Below are 21,396 nucleotides of genomic sequence, written 5' to 3'. Positions count from 1 at the left end.
TAGCAAAATTCAACTTTTGTCTTCAAATCCTTACAAAAGTGATTATGGTCTGGTTTTCAACACATGACCAATTCAGGCTACGAGGCCCTGGGGGCAAGCAATTGTGGGTGAGCATATAATTGTGAAGGTGTGGTGGAGAGGTGGTCAGGGTCTGAGACAGAAACCAGGAGACCTTTGTTATAATCCCTGAATTAACTTGATCCTGTGGAAATAACTTGCCTTTCTTGAGGCTCAATCCACATATTTATTTGCAAAATATGGGAACACCTAACTAGCTAACTAATTCCTAATTTGGCACTCTATAAAAAAATACATATGTTTGTGAGCTTGAAACAAATATTGTGTGGTGTATAAAAGGGTGGGAATAGAAAAAAGACTACTACAGCTTACAGGATTCTGGTTGCAAATTCTATAATGCAGAGTAGAGAAATTCCACGAATTTTATTTGCCACTTACCGAGGACTGTAAGTTTAGCTTCAGATGTTTTTCCCATAGCCTCCACTTTTATCAGAGAGGTGTCATCAATAGTCACATCTTTAAATGTTATGGAATGAGTTTTTCCTTCATCTTGCATGGACACCAACTTGCTTGGATGCAATCTCTGGTCATTTTTAAACCAGCTGACTTGGATGTTGTCATGCGACAGTTCCACAGTAAACACTGCAGATTCTTGTTCTTTTACTGTCACATCCTTCAGTGGTGTTACAAATTCTAGACGGATACCTAAAAGGTAAGAATGTTATTTGAATTAATTAATTAACTTATATAATACCTTAGATATATACCCTGACAACTGTGTTGAATAAAATGGTAAAATATTTCAAAAGCGCACCTTCAATAATCAGCTTTCCACTTGTTCTTTTATCTTCAGCCTCAAACATATACTTGGCTTCATCTTCAAAGGCAACTGCCTTAATCACCAATGAATGCCTGGTGTCTTCTGCCAGAATCTCAAATTTGTCATCGCTTTGGATTTCTTGTGTTCCTTTCAGCCAACGGCATGTTTTTGGAAGCCTGGACACTTCACATTCAAACCTTCCTTCATCCTTCTCAAATACCTTGACATCATTCAGAGGAGTGATGAAGATGAGAGGCAACTCTGAAATAGATGCCCACAATTAGATTTAGTTAATGATTGTCTCGGTTTTGATTTCTTATGTGTCAGGTATGTTTGGTTACCACAAGAGACCTTTCTTTCATGTATTATAATAATTGTAGTGACCTGATAAGACCACCACCACTGCAAAACGTCTTCGATTCTCACCAAAAGCGACTAATGATATTTTCTTTTCATAGGTTGTAAAAACATGATCATCCCTATTACACTAACTCCCTTAAGCACTTCAGTACTGTCTACTAGCTAGTGTTTTCAAATCAGAACGGTGATTTATGATTACCTTAAGCAGCAGTCTCTGATGCTCTCTACTTGACCATCCACATGCTTCCCCAGAAAGAATCAAGATAAACCACTAAAGAGGTTGAAAATTAGCATCACATTGCCAATTTCAACACCATTTCCAAGATCCTCAAAATGCTTATAGTGGAACACTTAAACAGCTCCAGTTCCACCTAATAATCCAGGACACGGTACATGCCTGAGATGGTAAATGTCTGAGATGAGGCCTTATAATTCGTTTTGAAATAAATTCACTATCTTGGTTCTCCTTGATTAGTCAACAGTGGTGACACTCTAGACAGAACGAAGCTGCCTACTGGGCCGGCTCAAAAGAGTTGGAGCATTATCTGGTCATGCATTAGAATAGCTTGAATGATTATTTAGCGATACCAACAAATATTATGTCAATAACTGTACCTTCCCTACTCTCCACACCTCTTCCAAAGGGCCATAAAGATCCCAGCTATCCCCAATAGATGTGTCTATAACCGCATGTAAAAACATGGGAAACGGATGCATTCGTGTGGAGGTAATATTTAAGTTTCTATCAGGGTAAACAATAACAAACAAAAAATTAAAAATGTCAGCTAGTGCTTTAAGGATATCCCTAACCTTTATGGAGAAAGTGTCCTAAAAAATGAGCGGTTTAAAGAGGGACACCTTTGCTACTGGGTCAAAAATCACCAAATTTGAGACTCAAACTCCCTTCATCCATCTCTCACCAATCGTCCGATGCCTGGAATAACTCATCCAGAATCAAAGAGGTCATTTAAAATGAGGACCCTTGGCTAGAAAATCCAATGTCCAATGTTATGAAAACATGTAACCTCCAGATGAGGTCCCTGAAAAGATACCATCATTCCTCTGAGATTGGGGCAGGAGACCCAAAGCTGGTATTCCAATAAGTAATCCCTTGTACAAATGCTTTTAACAACATGTTAGTCTTTCCTTCAGATCCACCCATACCTATAATTCCCCAACACTCACCTATTTTTTAGTTCTCTGTATTCTGTACAACTATCTTTGTGGCTTGTACCAAAGCCAGTTTCTACCCTCCAAACTCTCAACTCCTCCGTGATGCTGCGGAAGTCCCCCAAACTTCGCTGAGAAAACAAGACATCATGCTTTGTCTCCCGCATTGCAAATCACCACTTAGTGGTCTCCATTACCTTCTGCTTCTGTTTAAAAAACCGACTAAAATGAACTTATTCCATTTATCAGAGTTGGGTACCGTGCCTTTATAATAGTAGTCCTAAAGCGCATAGAACTGAATGCATTTGCAACGTTGTGGTGTATGAAATAAATAATTAGACAAACTAATTGGTACCTTTTACTTTGAGATTAGCTGCACTTTTGGCATTTGCAGCTTGGAAGGAGACCTCCCCAGTCATGTTCAGTTTGCTGTTATACAGAATAAGGACGTGCTTCTTGCCATCCTCTATCATTTCGCAGTCCTGTTTTGGGGATGAAATAAATATTTAATAAGCAGACATTTAGGTTTCAAAAAGTAAAGGCTTATTGAAAAAGTTCCCCGCACGGCGAGGGAAAAGCTCTTACAGGGGATGGTGTCAGTATTTCTCCCTTCAGCTTCCACTGCGCGTGGACATCGGGTTCGGAGATTTCCACTTCAAAGCGCGCCGTTTCACCTTCGAACACCTCCACACCATAGAGCGGGCGCTCCACTTTTATGACACGAGCTGAAAACACAAAAAGGCACGTCCGTTAGCTGGTTAAAAGCATATATATTTTTTCCAAAAAAATCCCTGGTTGAGGTTTTTGGGGAAGTTTTTGAACGTACCCTCGATGTTCACGTTAGACTTCGTCTTGTCAGTTCCACAGTCACATTCGTAGTCACCCTTATCTTTCTCTTCAACTTTCTTGATTTTCAGAATTCTCCGTTTGCCGTCGGTCGTCATGGAAACCATCTTCGAAGCCTTCAGCTCCTTCCCTTCCTTGAACCATTTTACGGGCACGTCTTTGCTCAGTTCGCACTCCAGGGTCACGTCATCTTTTTCCACAGCAGTGTAATCTTGCAGCTTAACTGTGAAATACGGGTCCGCTTCTGCAAATGGACCACATTGCACATATTAAAAATGGCATATAAAAGTGGCGCCTTTTAGTGCCCTATACTCGGCGTTTAATGCAGATGTGTGGCAGGTCCGAAGGGACATCTAGTGGGCTTTTGGGGGATTGTAGTTTTCTTTCCTTACATGGGCATAGCTAAGGGTGCAGCAGGTAGATATGAGGGTCAATGAATAACTGTATTATGAAGAGTACTAGTTACTCATGCTTCAGGCTATCTACAAAGAATAATTTATTTGATTGTTTTGTTATGTGCCACATTATAAACACCATCTTGTGACTAGCGTTTGAAATTTGACCAGGCCTCCTATTGCATTAAATTAAACTATGACCCAGATTTGCTAGACTTGCTATGATTTCCCATAGGGGTTGTGTCACTTTTGTGGCGCATCCCTGATGAAAAATAATTTTGGGCATTTACTAAGCCATGCAAAGCCTTTTTGGTGCCCTTGCATGGTTTAAGAAATGCAAAGTAAAGCAAGGTAGTGCATAGTGCTGCCATGAATTACTTTGTATTGGGTAGGTGTTAATTGGGTGGAACATGGGTGTCGTCATGCATCCCCCAATGCATTTTGACACAAACCCAAATTTACAGACACTGGTGATCCTAGGTTTGCATAAAAATGGTACACCTATCCGACTGAGGCACAACAAGGAAATATCTTTATTTCTCCTCCTTACTTCATTCTGCAGCAAACATGGAAAGAAGAATATGCCTCTAAGGGTTATTTTTTGCAGCAAGATATCCCTTCCTGCTAAAAAATGATTCTGCCCACAACACAGGCACCCTTGCACGGCTGTGCGCCAGCACAAGACGAGATCAGAAATGCCCAATATCTCCGTAAGTGTGGAGCATTTCTGTTCTCTTCCTTTCACGCAACGCAGTGCAGCAAATTCCCTTGCTGCAGTGTGTTGCGTGCAATAAAAGTAAACGTGCCCCTATGTGTGCAAGAGGTATAAGGTATGGCTAATATGAGGAAAAGATAACTAAATAGACAATGCCCATAAATTACATTTCGTAACACCATGTACCAGTCATCGTAGCATGTTACCTAGGACTTTCAGGTTAGCGCTGGTGTGTAGGCCTTTCACTTCTGCTTTAATCTGAGAGATGTCATCGAGCGTTACTTCTCTGATTTCCAACCTGTGAGTTTTGCCTTCTTCGGAAATAAGAACTGTTCTGCTTGTATGAAGTTTCTTGTCATTCCTGAACCAGGTCACAGGCATATTCTCATGAGAAAGTTCAAATTCAAAATGAGCAGTTTCCCCTTCTTTGACTGTTTGATCCTTGAGCGGGTTGATGAATTTTAGTCTTATGCCTATCATAAAAGAGACAGATTAGAGTCATGTAAAGAAATAGGGAAACATTCCACTGAAGGCAGTATGCACTGTCACATATGATAACTAACATGATGAGCACAGAAAAGGCCCTGCTCACCAATGGCACCCTGATGCACTTTATGAAGGACTCCAGAAACCAACATTCAAACATAAGGGATGGAACTCAAGTGTACTGTAACTATTTAGGGGTACTAGACCAGCCCCTGCCCCAACGATTCATGCTGTGTGCACCGAGATGAGAGTTTTACCTTCTTAGGAAGCAAACTCCGGTGTATATCTCAGTGTCAATAGAGTCGCATTCACTAGTTAATCTGCCAATACATGATTAACGGGCATCATTTTGGAGGCAATCTATTTTAAAGATATGTTCCAAAAAAGTCCAACATGGCCATTGGTTACACTTTAGAAGAACAGAAGCTAATGCATGTGCGTTTTCTTTGCACTTTTGAAAACATCAATACATAACCCACTGATAGTTAATTTGTGGTCTGAGTCGACAATGATGCCATGTACCTTGCGCATGACATTTAAAACAGGGTTTGCTCATTCACATTAAATTGCAGGGGTAGTGTATATGGCAGTGAGACACGATTCCAACAGCGCCATCTTCTGCTATAGGAAGAAGAGTAAAGACCCTGCATTTTGGGGTTGGAATTTATAGTTTAATACACACTGAACAGAAAGAGCATGTGAAATAGCAGCGCTTTTCAGAGGTGACCATTGATTCAAAAGTTTTCAGATTCCTTACTGGTTTTCCAAAAAGCGAATCAGCAAATAGTATTGTGTGGCTAAGAAAATTGACCTATCTCCACAGGGTGTCTTCTTCTCCAGTGTGAATCCATTACATGCAATAGGGAAGGTAGTGTGTGGTTGGTGTAATAAGTTACATGCTGATGAAAGAAATTGTAAACTACTATCCTTTTAGTCTAACCTGCACTCTCCTACTGTGTCATTTCACACATCACATGTCGTTACTTGCCTTCAACAGTAAGCTTTGCTGTTGTCTTTTTGCCTTCAACTTCTGCAGTGTAATCTCCTTCATCATCAAAGGCAGAATCATTAATTACAAGAATGTGCTTCTTTCCATCAGCAATGATATCAAACTTATCCCCAGCTTTGATGATATCTGGACCTTTAGACCAGATAACATTGGCCTCCCGAGTGAGGACACACTCAAACCTGGCCTGGCGCTTTTCAGGAACAGTTACATCTTTCAGAGGAACAGCAAATTCAAGTTCAATTTCTGGAAATAATGGACAAATGGGTGTATTAGTAAGGTGTATGTGGTAAAATTGTAAACCATGCATCATCCGAACAGGTGAGTAATCTGACTTACCTTTGACAGTAAGGATTGCAGCGGTAAGTGCGTTGAGTGCTTGGTAAAGAACTTCACCCGCTTGGTCTAATTTGACTTTGTGTAATGTTAAATAACGCTTTCCTCCTTCTGCTTTAATTTCACATGTCTGAAAAAGAGAGTTACATTGCATGATGTTCTACTGATAAATGAAAGACCACAGGGAACAAATACAATTGCAGAAATGAATATAACTATGAACGTGGACCTATATGATTGAAAGACGCAGTGATTTGAGAAAAGGAAATATTATTACATTTATATCTCTGAATTGGATCTGAGTCTGTATTTCTACTTTTTTAGCCTGTTTGTGATCTTCAGAAATGTAAATGCTTATCTGCTACAGGACTGCCATGAACATCACATGATATAACTCAACAGAGTGGAATTGATTTAAAAAGGATTTTCAAGAGAAGGGACGTAATTTTCAAACTCTAATGCCAAGGAAAACTTTTGCAAGACTATGCAAATCAAGAGAAAACCAGAATTCGAAGACTATTTTATATAAGGCATGTCAATCTTAAACCAGGGGATTCCCTCATAAATTCCAATGCTTTCCTGTTGGTAGCTCCATGATCTAAGGCCGATTTCATATTGCTACGATTGGGGCGCTTGCAATTTTTGGATACGTGTGTCAGTTGTTCACACAGAAAACAAGATGTAAGTTATGTGCTACGGAAATTAAGACTTAAATACATGTATAATTGTCGTATGAAGTATTTAAAAGGCAGAGGCACCAGTAAATACTGTCTCATCCCAGAATAATACTGTATGGAAAACTAGGCTATTATGAACCTGTTGAACGGTAAATCAGGAAAAGCAATACAATATGTTTCATTGGTTTTGGAAAACCTGACACTCTTTCAGTGTTCATCACAAAGCATACTTGACTCGTATGTTGTACAATTGATATGAAATCGAATAAAATTGACCTTTTTAAAATAAAAGTTATGCCCTCTACTCCCCCAAAAACGATTGAGCAGAGATGCCAAGGAATCATATTTTCATGGTTGCAGCAGGAATGGTGGATAAGATAGAGAACACTGTACCTTTTTTAATGGCTTCAAATATATCTAATTTTCAGCTTTAATGTTTAACCACTTCTAACATAAAAGAACAGTTTAAAAACAATCTGTCTTGCAAACATAAGTAATTCAATACAGTGTGTTCATATTAGTACTCGCTATAACAAATAAAAACAACACTTTTCAAAGCTCAAATGAAATTTGATTTTCGTTTCTACATTGAGTTACGTATTAGAATTGATCAAATATAGAGAAGCAGACAGAAATATCAAAAACTTTGAAAAATGAATCTTTTCAACCCACTAACCAGGGAGAATCTGAGGCCCAATAATTAAGCACCCACCTTGTTTTCAGGGACACTGATTTGAATCCTTGTATTACAAATTAATTCACAGTGTATCACGGCAGAGGCCATCTATGGGTTACACTACTTACTGCCCCTGGGATTGCTCAAGTATACGCTGGACTCTCATCGGGAAAAAGAGTCATTTACTGATTTGCTAGTGGGCACAGCTAACTAAATTCAAAACACAGTCTTTGGTTTTACACCACACTGGCCATGTGGTATGTCAAAATTAAAAGCAATGCAAAAGCTGTGTTTATCATGCACATGTACATTTCAGTTTCAATGATAATTTCTTTAAAATTCTAACTTTAAATTTAACGTGTGCATTTCATTGAGGTTTCCTTGACCTACTCAACAGATAGTCAAAAAGACAGATTGAAAAGTGGACAACCAGCTAGACTTAAATTGTTCCAGCTTCATTTCTCTTGGCAGCCTTCAATGGCAATAGAACTTTCCACCTGTATGATAATTGTTAAACTTTGGTTCTAAAGAAGCAGAAAAAATCTGTGTGGGGGGATGCCTTATGTTAAGGCACACAGATGTTCAGTAGCTTGTGACATTTTTTAAAATGATATTTTATTCTGGACCTGCTAAGTAAAAGAGCAATACTTACAGGTGATGGTCTCAAAGTCTCTCCCTTTAGCTTCCATTCTCCAGGGATGTCCTCTTCAGATATTTCAGTATCAAACGACGCAGTTTCTTTCTCATAGACTACAACATCCTGTAGTGGTTTAAGAAGTTCAACCTCCCTCTCTGAAATATTAGAAAACATAGATGTTTAATATGGCACCAGATTTCAACTGATTACTGAAATTATCTGGGAAAAATTTGTGCAGAAGACGTCTGAATAGGTGCATAAATACCTCCAAGAGTAAGCTTTGCTGTCACTCTCTTCCCTTCAACTTCCACAGAATATTCTCCAACATCTTCTGGGCCACAGTTCTTGATGATGAGGAATAGTTTATTGCCGTCCCTCTGGAGCTCAGTTTTGTCAGTTGACTCCATTGGGATTTCCTCATCGCCCTTGAACCACTTGACATTTGGAGTATCCTTCACCAAATCACAGGAGAAAGTAGCTGCAGACTTGGGTTTAACATGTTGATCCCTTAGAGGCTTCACCAACCAGTCTCTAATAACTTCTGCAGAGCAAAAGAAAGTAAAGCAATTAAAATATTCACTTGTTTAAGTGCCATACTCTTTACTCTGCATCCTCTTTGCCTTCAAAATCGTGTGTTCCAGCACATCGAAAATTCAACTTAGCATCCTGTCACGGCATTCTCTTTGACTTCCCAAACAACCTCTGGTTTCTCACTCTGTCACTAGTTTTGCAGACACACCACCCTTTCTGCTTCCTAATTTCTTTGTCGCTTGCCCTGTCTGTCTCAGGTTTCTGCACATATTGACCCATTTAAAAATTCTAATATTCATTAATACCATTTTTGTTATAGTTTTAGAGCTTGAACCAGCTACTATGTCTTTGTTCTTATGGAACATGGCTTGCCTTTGAAATTACATCCTGCCTCTATTGCTTAATTAGATTTTTAAAAAAAATGAAAGTGCAGGGGCCCATAGATTTTATTAAGAGCACACCACTGGTGCTGCCAGTTGTCGAAATCCATAAATGCCTTGTTTTGCTTCCACCACATGCCTCTTTCTTCCACCATCCTTCGCTCTCTGTTTATCTAACCCTTGCTGGTTCTTTTTCTTCTCAGATTTTTCCCTTTGGCACTGTTTTCCTATCTTTATCTTCCTCCTCGTTTCTTCCTTTTCTGCCTTTGTCTGCAGCTGAAATATTGATTGTGGTGCCCAAAAACAAGCATTGAAGCCCACCACCCCCAAAAACTGCCATAAATTAAGCCCTGGAAGCCTCATATTAACACCATTTCAGTGAGTTGTGCTGATTTCTGATTAATTTTGTGTGAGCATTGGTAATTACTGCCATCTTGCATAGGGACACATAACACCATGGTCTTGTTCAATGTTATTACAATTCAACAAAGAGAAGGTATTAATATTTAGATAATGTTTTAACGATTTACTGGATGTAATGTCTAATTACAGATGACCCACAAAAATAGTTGGCTGCAAATTAGTAAACCTCATATTTACATTGAAACTGTGTAGCATTACTAATATCTTAATTTTGATGTGAAAATAACCACTACATCACTCATTTTATTTTTGACAAATTCTTGTAGGCAAGGAACATCTACATTAACTTCGTAATGTCTCTTGAAAACATATAGAAACAATGATATATTGAAATATGTAGCTATGTTGAGGCCACAAGAATTACATCTACATGCATAGAAAAGTAACTTAATACATCTGAAAGTAATTTATAAATAAACCTATATTGTGATGGATTCAGGCAATACATTGTGGTGAGTATATAAAACGTCAAGACACAGAAAAGTAACAGAAACTTACCGACTACTTTTACATTGGATTCACATTGGATCTCTGTGTTTGCTACAGTGCATGTATATATGCCAGAGTCAGACTCATCTGCATCCATGATCGTGACAGCATGCTGCAAGCCAATGATATTAACTGCACATTTGCCAGGTTTTGCCAAGACAATCTTGCCATCTTTCCTCCACACCACATCTCGCTCCTTGTTGAGTTCACAAGATAAGTACATGGGCTGCCCTTTGGTGACAGAGACTTGCGGCTCAAGTGGTTTCACAAAGCGCACTGGTAGTTCTGGAGGGGAAAGATATAAGTAGGTTTAATAATATTGAAGAGGTTGTATGAGTGGTGTGTTTAACATTAGAATCCAAGAGTATCCTTATTTACTTGCTAAATAGCCCTAGTTACTTACCATGAGCTAAAAGTCCCATACTTTTGTTGACCTAACTTAGGATCTTGATATCATGCCAGGGATCTCAGTGTAGTGTGTTGGCTCTTGTCCCCAACCCCCTTAGAATCATTTTGTGCTTTGCAACCCTAAAAGAGCTACTCTGACAGCTCTGTGTGTGGCTTTTCTCTTTTTCTTTGCAGTTTTTTTGTGCCTGTTAAGTCGATTTTTACTTTTGATTTCCCTGGCACTACCACAAACATTGCCTGGTATCAAGCTCAACTCCATACAGTCTTCCATACCTTGCAAAAATATCTATACAGCATGTTCTTGGATGTTCAAAACTGTTCGATTAGAAAATGTGGCTCACTTTTTTAGCTCTCTGATTTGCCAATGAGGGCCACTTTTATTTTGGTGCTCGGGCCTATTTTCTGTCCCAGTGCGACCCTGGTTCTGATGCTCTCACTCTCACCCCCCAATCCTCCATGCTTGCTTCAGTGTGACACCAAGAAGAAAACATTGGAGCCACAGCTGAAAACCCATGATGTGGAGCCCTATCTGAAATACCTTCAACAATCAGTTTAGCAGTTGATGTCTTCTCTTTATTCCCCAGGCGTGCAACACATGTGTATTCTCCAGTGTCCGAAAGCTGCACGTCAATAATGTGAAGCTTCCGATCTTTGCCATCAGAGATAAACCTGTGCTTGGGGCTTTCTCTTAAGTTGCTTCCATCTTTCATCCAGGAGGTGATTGCAGTCGAAGGTGAGATGAGGCACTCAAAAATTGCAGAGGACCCAATAGATTCGGCCTCTTCCAGGACAATGTCCTTCAGCTCCTTCACAAACTTCAGTGGCACGGCTTTCAGCTGGTAAGAAAAGGCAGGCTCATCTGGTGGCTTGTCGCCGCCACTGCCAGGTCTCATCTTTCTCTTATCATCTCCAGGTGATGGTGTCTTTTTGGCTACAAATCAAATGTGAAAGCAAATACTCAATGATTGTGCTGCTAAGATGCTAACCACAGCTTTTATTTGTGAGAAAAGGAAAAGCCTATTTATTACATTTTGATCCATGCAAGCAAACGCTAGCATATTTATACAGTGAATTTCAAGATTTTGTATCAAAGCGCTGATGAATAGCTGGTGGGCAGTATTGTTTGCATAAAATGTGCAGATGAATTACAAGCGAAAACATGTTTCCTGAATGACGAGCAATGTCAGGATTTACCGCACAGGGGAATTCGACATTTCATATACAGAACACCTTATTATTTTTATTATTGTTGTATTAATTGAGTTGGGCACACAAGTGGAAATATGCCTACTGGATCCTGCTGAACGCAATTATGCATTTTTGTAGGCACTATTTTAGATACTTCAAGTATTATGTTAATTGTCACTTCAAGCATTATGCTTTTAATACAATTAAAGGACAGTGGTTAAATCTGAACGCCTAGGAAATTCACACTTAACAAGTAAGCACAGAACATCTCCTTAACAACTGAGATGAAGGTAAGAAGATTTGTTGTAATCAGATGAGTAAGACACTGCATTTTTTCTAGTTAAGTCTGAATTTGGCTATGCAGAGGAGGCTCTGATTTATTCCTCACCTTTGATAGGACTTTTGCCCTTGCCAGGTTCCTCTTTCGGTGCTGCTTTTGGATCTGAAGTGACAGGTACAAATGTTAAGAAAAGAAAAAATACACTGCAGTCAATGGCACTCCATTTTGTTAACACCTCAAAACTACTCTCTGTCTAAGTATGGTCTAATGCATTGATCAGGTATTTCCTTAAAAGGTGAGAGCCTTGTCTTTTACTAAATTTAATGCAGAACATGTATCAGAAGGTATGCATCATGAATATTGTGGAATTATATACTTTTGTCTGCACTGACATTTCAAGTGCATGTTAATTAATTTCACTGCATTGGCTTCTCGTTGTAAATAAAAGCTATCTGTTGTTGCAGTTCTTAAATTCATTTTAGGATTCCAGGCATACTGGTCACATTGAGGATTGCTTTTCTAGGCAAATGTAACCTAAAGTCAGTTGTTTAATGACATTGATGTGACTGTATAGGGTGGCAAGGTCAAAGGATGACCTGGGCTGCCATGGAATCAGACAACAAAACAGATGGAAAACGGTTGCCCTACTATTTAACAGGCCAATGTACTGTCATACGTCTTTCATTCATGTCTCAGGCAAACCATTAGGTTTTTTAAAAGAAGCCCCACCCACCAACCTAGTTGGTGGCATACTTCATCATTCTGTTCCCACCTAAGATGCCGAATGCATCTTAGGTGTCCTCCAACACCTGATTGCAGCGGAGCTGGTTTCTTTTTGTGGGGTGGTATATTTGTGAGTGAATTTTAAAACTACCTCCAGGATATCTGCCCTCAGGGAAAATATTTTAAGTGTGGATTCCTTGGGTAGGGTTAAAAACAGCGATAGTGGATGTGTAGTGAGAAATTAGTGATCTCTCACATCCTAGTGTTAGGTTGACATGTTTCAGACAAATATGAGTGTTGTTTGAGTCACAGTGGATTAATTCAGGACCAAAATGCGAGGGAAAATCCTAGTCATTGGATGTACATACAGTTAGGCGTGCATATGTAGGGTGGACCATTCATAACTTGTGATTTTCACCCAACTTCTTATTGAATTATTTTAGTTGCTACTGATTAGGGCTCCATGGATCCGGAGGGGGACATACCGATCCTCAGCAGGACGGTAGTAGGTACTACGGCAAGAAGGTCCGCCTTGATGAAAATGTGACTACCGGCACCGCCCCCTCCAGATCCATGTTGCCCTAATTGGAAGCAACTCAAATTCAATAAGAGGTTGGGTGAAAATTGTGTTACAAATGGCCCACCCTACATAGGCATGCCTTAGTGTGTGTGGTGTGCGATCACTGACTAGGGTTTTCCCGAGCATTTCGTTCCTAAAGAAAGCCACTGTAACTCAACAGCACTCATATTTGGCTGAAACATGTCAACACTAGGATGAGAAAGATCACTAATTTCTCACTACATATTCACTATCACTATTTTTATCTCTTCCCAAGTAATCCACAATTGAAATATTTCCCCTAAGGGTGGATATCTTGGAGATAATTTTAAGATTCACTCACAAATTCACCATGTCACAAAAAGAAACCAGCTCTGCTGTAATCAGGCATCGTAGCACACCTATGCATTTGGTTGGTGGGGGAGGGATCTTTTAAAAAAGCCTAATGGTTTGTCTGAGAAATGAGTAAAAGACATGTAGAACAGTACATTGGGATGGTAGCAAGCTTGTTCTAACTTGTTTGATATATTGATATGGGGAAGAAGAACAAGCTCTTCTGTTCTTCACACTCTCAACTTTGTTCATAGTACTATTTACCACACCATGAACTGCGTCAAGATCTAGAAGACCCAATATCGCATGAAATACAAAACTGGCTTATCAAAATGATGGCGATCTGAAACCAAGTTTCACTTTCAAAGCAATACTACAAGAAAATATGTGGTAAGACTATGAACACTCAGGGGCTGCCTTTGAATAATAGGGGTTTGCTTTAGAGTTTGATAAATGGGTACTCAGTTACAAATGTGAAAGATATCCTGTCTGCCTTATTACAAATCCATTATAACTGAATCCAATTGTAAGGAAGCGGATAAGATATCCATCACATTTGTAATAGAGTACCCATCTGCCAATCTTCTAATTCAAGCCCAAAATATGGAGACTGTGAGACTGGATGACTCTGGAGATATAAATGTTCCATAAAGTCCTGCCTTTGTCTATTCATGAGCACTGGCCTTTAAAAAAAAAACTCTTCCACACACACATATGATCCTCTGTGGTATGAACTTTGAGTGTTAGTTGCCAATAAAACTAATAACTGTTTTAATATACTGACCACTAATTATTAATGAAATTTTGCTATTGCCAAACAGTGTAGGACTGAAAATGTAATTCGTAAAATGTTCCTTTGCTATTTAACCTTTTAAGAAGTAATATATACTGTGCTAGGTCAGAAACATTGCAGGCACAAATTCAATATTGTAGATGCTTAAAACTAAGTACACTTTATGGAATGGAAACAGTATTACAACATGCATGATTAAAACAATATTTAAAACACAATGACACAAGTTATATAAAACCCATCTTCATGTTAGTGGAAGAAAACCCAGTCTTATGACTACACTATGGACTTGATAGACAAATGTGGATGATTGGTGGATAAGAAATAATGAAATAATGAAATTAACATTCTAAAATTTAATAAAGAAGATAATGACCAGAAATGGAAAAGTGAAAGCTACAGACGGACAACTGACCACACACATATACCATTCACTTAATGTTTCTTTGGAATCAAAGAGACAGAGTTGCATTTAGTTTGCAGCTCATACCACATTCATCAGATGAATTAACACAGAGATGATGATGGAACAAGCTTTCTCCAAAAATAATAGCTTGTACTGCCATACCAAGGCTGAACACAAGAATGAAGATGAGTGTGAAATGGAAGATGATCTTGGAAATCATAGTGGAAAGAGAGTGCACTCTGCACCGGGTTCCTGGCCAGTCATCTCACCTCGTCTACTGCTGGGTTTTATTGGAGTTTGTACTGTGCCTTCTTGTGGTGCCTCATACTCTTCTTCCTCTTCCTCCTCCTCTGAGGCATCTCTGCTTTGTTCAGCCAACCTTGCCAATTCCTGCTCCCAGCTTTCCTCCTCTTCTTGCTCCTCTTCTGCCTCTGGGCTCGTGGGCACTTTAGTTATCTTCTGAGAGCTTGGTACCTGAAGTCTCACAGCAGTCTTTTGAGGGGAGGCTTTCTTCTCAGGGGATCTTTCAGTTGCGGGCTTTATGATTGGTGTACTGCTTCTACTAATTCGCCCTGGCATTTTTTCCTCCGGTACGCTTTCCACACGCCCACGACTCTTCTCTCCCTCAGCTATTAGAGGGGTTTTCTGCTTTTCAACATCAGGTTTCACAACTTTCTTTAAAGCTGGAATTACTAATTGTTCATCCTTTGATACTTTAGGTGACATTTTCCTTGTGGGCATGGCCTTGTCTCTATCTACCGGGGTCTTCTTAAGACTCACTTCTTTCAATACTGTCAGTGTATCTTTTTCACTTTCCTTTGGTTTCTCAGCAACCTTTTTCATTAATTTTCCTGCAGGTCTTTCTACTTTCCCAGGTACAAGGACCGGTTCTGAAGGAGCTTTGGCAGGAGTTTTATCTTGCTTTAAAGGTTTAATAAGGGCAACTTCTTTAAGTTCCACAGGTGGCTGTATTAAGTCTGTAGCAATTTCAAATTGCTTAATGGCAACCACTGTCTCTTTTATTGGCTCTTTCACTGCTTTCTGAATTGTTTTACTCATTTCTGAAGGCTCTACTGATTTTTGTGTTTCATCTTTGCTCACAAGGCGGATCTTCTTTTCTTCTTGCTCAGGGCTTTTTTCTGCCTCTTTAATCTGCAAAGCAGGGCCTCTCTTTTCTTTGTCTGAAGGAACTGGGAAATCTTTTTTGGCAGCAAAACCCGCAGCCTTTTCTATTAGTTGTTCTTTAGTTTTGCTATCCTGATCTTCAGACATGGCAGGTTTTTCTGGTACTTTCACAATGACTTCAGAAACGTCTTTTTTATGATCAGCTGATTTTTCCTTTGGTTTGTCTGCAGTTACATCCAAAAGAGCATTTAATTTGAGTTCCTCTTTTTCACTAAGTCTTTTCTTAGATGCTCGAATGATAATTTCCTTCTCTTCTATATGTTTTTCATGAGTAGCTGTTACTTTCTTAAGCATAGGCATCTCTGTCTTGCCTTCACCCAATGGCGGAAGTCTGCCTTTCTGCTTTTGTATTGATGGTGCTTCAGATTTTTCTGCAGCTTTAAAGATTTCACATATGATTGGTAAGAGTAATAAGAGATTAAGATTACCATTGGTATGCCCAAACACAGAAACCACTCAATAAAAATATATTATGACTTAACAGAAGAACATTAATAGGCTACCCTTCTGACAAGGAGTTCACTGACAACACCAAACTAGAGACAGCACTATTTTACAATAAATACCTCTATGAAGCAACAACATAGCACAAAGAGTACTAAACTAATTGGAACAACATTAATTGAACATAACCAGACATTACAACAACACGTGTTACAACAATGTTACATCATGAACACTGAGCTATAGATACAAGCATTTCACGAATAGTACAAACCAAATGACAACAAATTTACATAAAGAGGATCACCACGATAATGAAACAAGTATTGCACAAAGAACACCCAGAAAAAATAGCTAAATGAAAAAAAACGGATTTTTCTGTACTGTTTTAAGATTTTCGAATACAAAGGAACAACCAAATAAGAATGCAAGTAGAGGTCAACACTAATACCACTGACACAAACTAAATGGACTTGACTGATGAATGCACTTTCCTACAGAAAATATGTCAATACTGAATGTATTGCATTGTAGTGTGTTATTTCACCATTTACAGTCAAATCCATTGCCATACCTTGTTTCTTTCCAATGACTGGAGTTGTCACTGGGGCGGTTACAGCTGCCGGTTCTTCAGCTGCTTTAGGTGATTTAACATCTATAGAAACATTGAAATATAATTAAATAATTGTCATGCAATTAAGTGACCACTAACATGCTTAAAAAAGTTATTTGAACACTTATGCTGGAAATCTTTCAAAACACTAAAAACCTACAGAAAAGTGCAGTATTATTGATTCTTGGATGTAGGCATTCATTTTGATTTACCATGCTAGGTAGCTTCTGACAATGAGTAACCGTTTCCAGGTAAAATCAGATGAAACACACAAATCTGCAATTATTAAAAAAGTAATTAAAAACATCCTACCTTTTGCAGGTTTTGCTTCAACTGCAGGTGGAGACACTGTTTCTGGCTTAGCTGCAGGAACTTTAAATACAAGATTGATAGAAATGTTAGGAAACATATTCCTTCAACTTATAACATAACAACAGTCACCAACAGGGCATTACAGCAAGATGAAGAAAACCTGGAAAAAGTAAATGTTTTTTTTTAAAAGGCCTCTGTTGTGTGCTTCTGAATAAAGCAAAAAGCATTGATAAGTTAGCAAGAGGTGGTTATGTTAAGATGGTATACAGCCACATTAAGATGCCAAGATGATTTATGACTTCATAGTGACATTATGATGATAAAGAAAGAGTTGCTTATGAAAATGAAAAAGAAGATTTTTATGACAGAAAGATGTTAGTGGGTAAATAGGTCTGCTTTCTAATTTGCTAAGCCAAACTGGATTTGGAAAGATTAGGTTGCTTGCACTGGGGACTCACATATACCTTTCACAGGTTCTACTGCTGGTTTGATCTCCTCCTTTTTCACAACTGTTGGTTTAGGTGATATTTCTGTTCCACGGTCTCTCTTCTTGGGAATATCTGGTGCTTTAAAATATATATCTTTTAATTTTACTGTGTAGATGTCTACACATAAATTTATTTCTCTTGATGAATTAACTTATATAAAGTGTAATTTTAACAGAAACAAGCGTTGCAATTGTTTAATGTCATTTGTGAGCAGTGTATGTCATTCTGATTTCTACGTATAAAACAAGAAAATACAAAGCTCAACCTACATTTCTCCATATTTAACCTTTTCTTATGATTCTGAGCATTAAGCGAAATTCTTAATTTTGGTTAATATGTTATAATAAATATCAGCTGGAGGTTGCTGTTTATATTAGAACTGGTACCTTCATCTCTTTTAATTTTCTCAAGCACCCTTTCTACTGGAGGTTCTTCAACTTCAGGCTGCTTTGCAGCTCTTGGAACTTTCAAATAAAAATAAGAACACATTGGAAATAAGACAACACAAAACGCTTACAAAATGTATGACAGCATAATGGTAAAAGCAACATCACAAAACACGCAACATACTGTAGTGCACAGCACACCAGTTAGCAAACTGTGCTTGAGACATTGCTACTTTATTGACTAGCAGATTACAGCTTTGGAATAGGTGACTTATCCATTAGGCTTTCACTCTACCCATTTCAGAAGGCTTAGTCTTTGATTACAGAAGTTCTCTACCAAATTCTAAATCACCCCCAGAGTCTGTTGTCAGAAGGGAATCTAGCGGCCAGGAGATGCAGTGATTTGGTTCTCATGGCTCACCAGGTAATCAGAAAAAATTATCAGGGTTTAATTTCGTTTTTCACATATTGTGCCAATCTTTTGGTCACTGTTGCAAGGGCATATTTAATTAGTGTTTCCCTGTAAAGGCTAAAATAAGTGTAATCAAATGTCAATTTGTTCTACCTTTTTTAAGAACAATTTCTTCTTTTGTTGGAGGAGAAACCTCAGGAATCGTTCTGCGGGGGACCTTCTTTTCAGCATCGGGCACTTAAAAGGATATTATTTTCATTTTAGACCAAACAGTTGCATGGCTAAACAACAAATGAGTCAACATGCATCCAGACAAGTAACTGAACATTCTTGAACAAAATATTATAACAACATCACAGAAGAGTTGATTACAGAGATGTCATTAGAAATCTTAGTGTTATGTCTTCATTTTCATTAAGTTATATTTTGATGGGAATCAGAAAATCCGTATGTCTACACACCTCAATCTAAGAGAATTATACATATCTGACTGTGCTCCCAATCATAAATCTCTAATTGTATAGCCTGTGGGAAATCATTTAGTGTTTAGTTAGGCTTTAAGTGCACCTTTTACTATAAGAGAATTTCCCATACCCTCCCAGAGACTAAGGAGATGTTTTTCATATCCAGTTTTCACAACTTCTGCAGCCTTTTGTGTCAGCAGATTCTGTTTCAGTGAATTAGAATCTGCCTCCTGCATCTGTAGATATCACCTTTTTCAAACACAAGTTGCATTTAGTTGTGCAAAAAGTTCTGTTAATTTATCCCAGTATATCTAAATTGGTGGAACGTAAACACACAGCTTATTAAAATACTCTTACATTATGTTTTTCCATCGCTAGTCTACATTGCAAATGAAGCAGCATTTTGTGCATGAAATTTACTCACATTTTATTTATCCAGCTGCAAAATTAAACAGCATAGAAGTGGGATAAGTATTAGACTATCTAATTCAAGATAACATGCACAAAATGTCTTCCAAGTTTGTATTAAGCAGTTTTGCAACTACCAGCAATGTCCCAGAATTCCAAAAACAACAGTCTAACATGGAATATATATTTAAATGTGGCCAAAAAATGGAAAATCTGTAGTCATACCTATATACCAACAAATGTCTAGTCTTAAATACATCTATACAAACATAAAACACACAAATATTTATGCTTGCACAAATATTGCATAAAGTCTATTGATATAACTATGTAAGAAGAGTTCCACTACAGACATGCCAGACCTCGTGTACTTAAATGTAGCTTCTAAGTTTACTGTACCTATGGCTGGTGTGACTTCCACTTTTGTTGGAACAGAAACAAGGGCAGGTTTTTCAGGTGTAACCTTCTTTTTAGGCTCAGGAGCTTTAAAGAAGACAATGGACTTTTAATTAAATATAATAGCCTGAATACTAATATTGTAGATGACTTTGAAAGCAGGAGTAACTGATCGACTTTCCTAAGAAGGGTTTAAGAGGTGAGTGCAAAGTGATATTACACAAATACTATGCAATTTGACTATCAGGTTTCCTAACTAAACAAAATAAATGTACATAGCGAACATTCCTTCCATAGCTTTTACAATGGAGCATTGAAGGAAGAAGGAAGAGAATCTGTTATCTGTTGTGACCCTGTTTTCATTCTGTCAGCAAACAACCCAATGCACATAAGTAGCACCATCCACTCGCATACAAGTTAGTGGGAGAACTCTTCTCAGCATGGACTCTCAGAACTCTAGCAAATTATACTGTAGCCGATTTTCAAGGCAGCTCTTGGAGATGGTGAAGGGATATCAATTGCCAGCACTTACTAAAGAGATCTTGTCCATTTATAGGTAGCTTTCACACATCAAGCTTGGATTGTGTTCTTTTTTAAGAATATTATTAAATAGCTAGCATGATAACATACATGTGTACATAAAAGAGTTACTTAAAAATCACGCTGGTAATATTTGATGCAAATATTCAACATAAACAAGAATACGCTTTAAACAGAGAGATAAATACAAGTGAGTCTAAAAGACGTATGAGCATTTTACTATGAGCTATTTTAAATCAATGACAACATAAAACACACTGGTCTCCAATTTACAAATAAAACATTGTGGAAATGAGGGAAAAAACATGCATTCTTATGGAATAGTATGCACAGATGCAAGTTGCAGGCATTTAATGGTGTCCACTTGATGGAGACCTGGAGGACCCACATGAAAAAGTACCAGATGCTGTCCTATCGTATTGCCAAAAGTTGCTATAACATTTATTTATGGCTTTTTGTAAGGAACTGCAAACTGCATAATAGCTGCCTGATAGCACCAGGTCAAAGTGCTGCACGATACAAGCCATGATAGCAGAAAAGCACTCAATATGCAACAAGAGGACCCCATGATTTACAATATTGTGGCATCGTATGATTTTTATAAGATGTAAAGGCTTTAGAATTGTCAATTTTATGCATCTGACTGAATTAAGTCAGGTGGAGGGATTAATTAACTATTTCAGATTCAAATTCTTTTAATAAAAAGCATCACATCTCCCTATTTTTAAAGAAAGATTCACAAAATGTAAACAAAAATAAATCCTGTAAAAAATAACATGGAAATGACACATATTAGCAGATATAGGGAACATGAGTGTATTATAGTGTATACTAGAAAGGGGTAAGCTGTTAGACAAATCAATAACTCTTCAAAATACAAGCCGAAATGTACACTTTATCTTCTCAAACAAGCCAGTATTCGGGTGTACAGAACAGAACAAATAAGTAGTCATGATGACACATAACATTTAAGTAAAAATGGACAAAAATATAATATGAAACACAGACATTGTGAACAATCACAGTAAAACTTGTGTAATTTATGCTAAGAAGTAACTTATTGATAGCAATCATTAATCATTAATAGTTTCTA

At 38.1% G+C, this 21,396-nt stretch overlaps 1 protein-coding gene across 1 annotated transcript in view; it reads right to left on the bottom strand.

Moving 5' to 3' along the window:
• The window catches only part of TTN (titin), a 379,656-nt gene that overhangs the window by 129,429 nt on the left and 228,831 nt on the right, over nucleotides 1-21,396 (bottom strand). Inside the window, exons 173-192 of the mRNA XM_085645211.1 lie at nucleotides 19,767-19,850; nucleotides 18,649-18,732; nucleotides 18,084-18,161; nucleotides 17,674-17,775; nucleotides 17,210-17,269; nucleotides 16,859-16,939; nucleotides 14,925-16,217; nucleotides 11,950-12,003; nucleotides 10,912-11,304; nucleotides 9,975-10,250; nucleotides 8,408-8,683; nucleotides 8,158-8,297; nucleotides 6,156-6,282; nucleotides 5,799-6,062; nucleotides 4,531-4,797; nucleotides 3,195-3,458; nucleotides 2,954-3,093; nucleotides 2,724-2,850; nucleotides 833-1,099; nucleotides 457-723 (exon numbers count right to left, since the gene is read on the bottom strand). Coding sequence (XP_085501337.1) covers nucleotides 457-723; nucleotides 833-1,099; nucleotides 2,724-2,850; nucleotides 2,954-3,093; nucleotides 3,195-3,458; nucleotides 4,531-4,797; nucleotides 5,799-6,062; nucleotides 6,156-6,282; nucleotides 8,158-8,297; nucleotides 8,408-8,683; nucleotides 9,975-10,250; nucleotides 10,912-11,304; nucleotides 11,950-12,003; nucleotides 14,925-16,217; nucleotides 16,859-16,939; nucleotides 17,210-17,269; nucleotides 17,674-17,775; nucleotides 18,084-18,161; nucleotides 18,649-18,732; nucleotides 19,767-19,850 — 4,644 coding nt within the window. The remainder of the gene's footprint in view (nucleotides 1-456; nucleotides 724-832; nucleotides 1,100-2,723; nucleotides 2,851-2,953; nucleotides 3,094-3,194; nucleotides 3,459-4,530; nucleotides 4,798-5,798; nucleotides 6,063-6,155; nucleotides 6,283-8,157; nucleotides 8,298-8,407; nucleotides 8,684-9,974; nucleotides 10,251-10,911; nucleotides 11,305-11,949; nucleotides 12,004-14,924; nucleotides 16,218-16,858; nucleotides 16,940-17,209; nucleotides 17,270-17,673; nucleotides 17,776-18,083; nucleotides 18,162-18,648; nucleotides 18,733-19,766; nucleotides 19,851-21,396) is intronic.

Source organism: Triturus cristatus, chromosome 3_1 (genome assembly GCF_964204655.1).
Source record: "Triturus cristatus chromosome 3_1, aTriCri1.1, whole genome shotgun sequence".
Taxonomy (NCBI): Eukaryota; Metazoa; Chordata; class Amphibia; order Caudata; family Salamandridae; genus Triturus; species Triturus cristatus.
The sequence above is the reverse complement of the archived record's forward strand: the minus strand, read 5'-3'. Positions and strand labels throughout refer to the sequence as shown.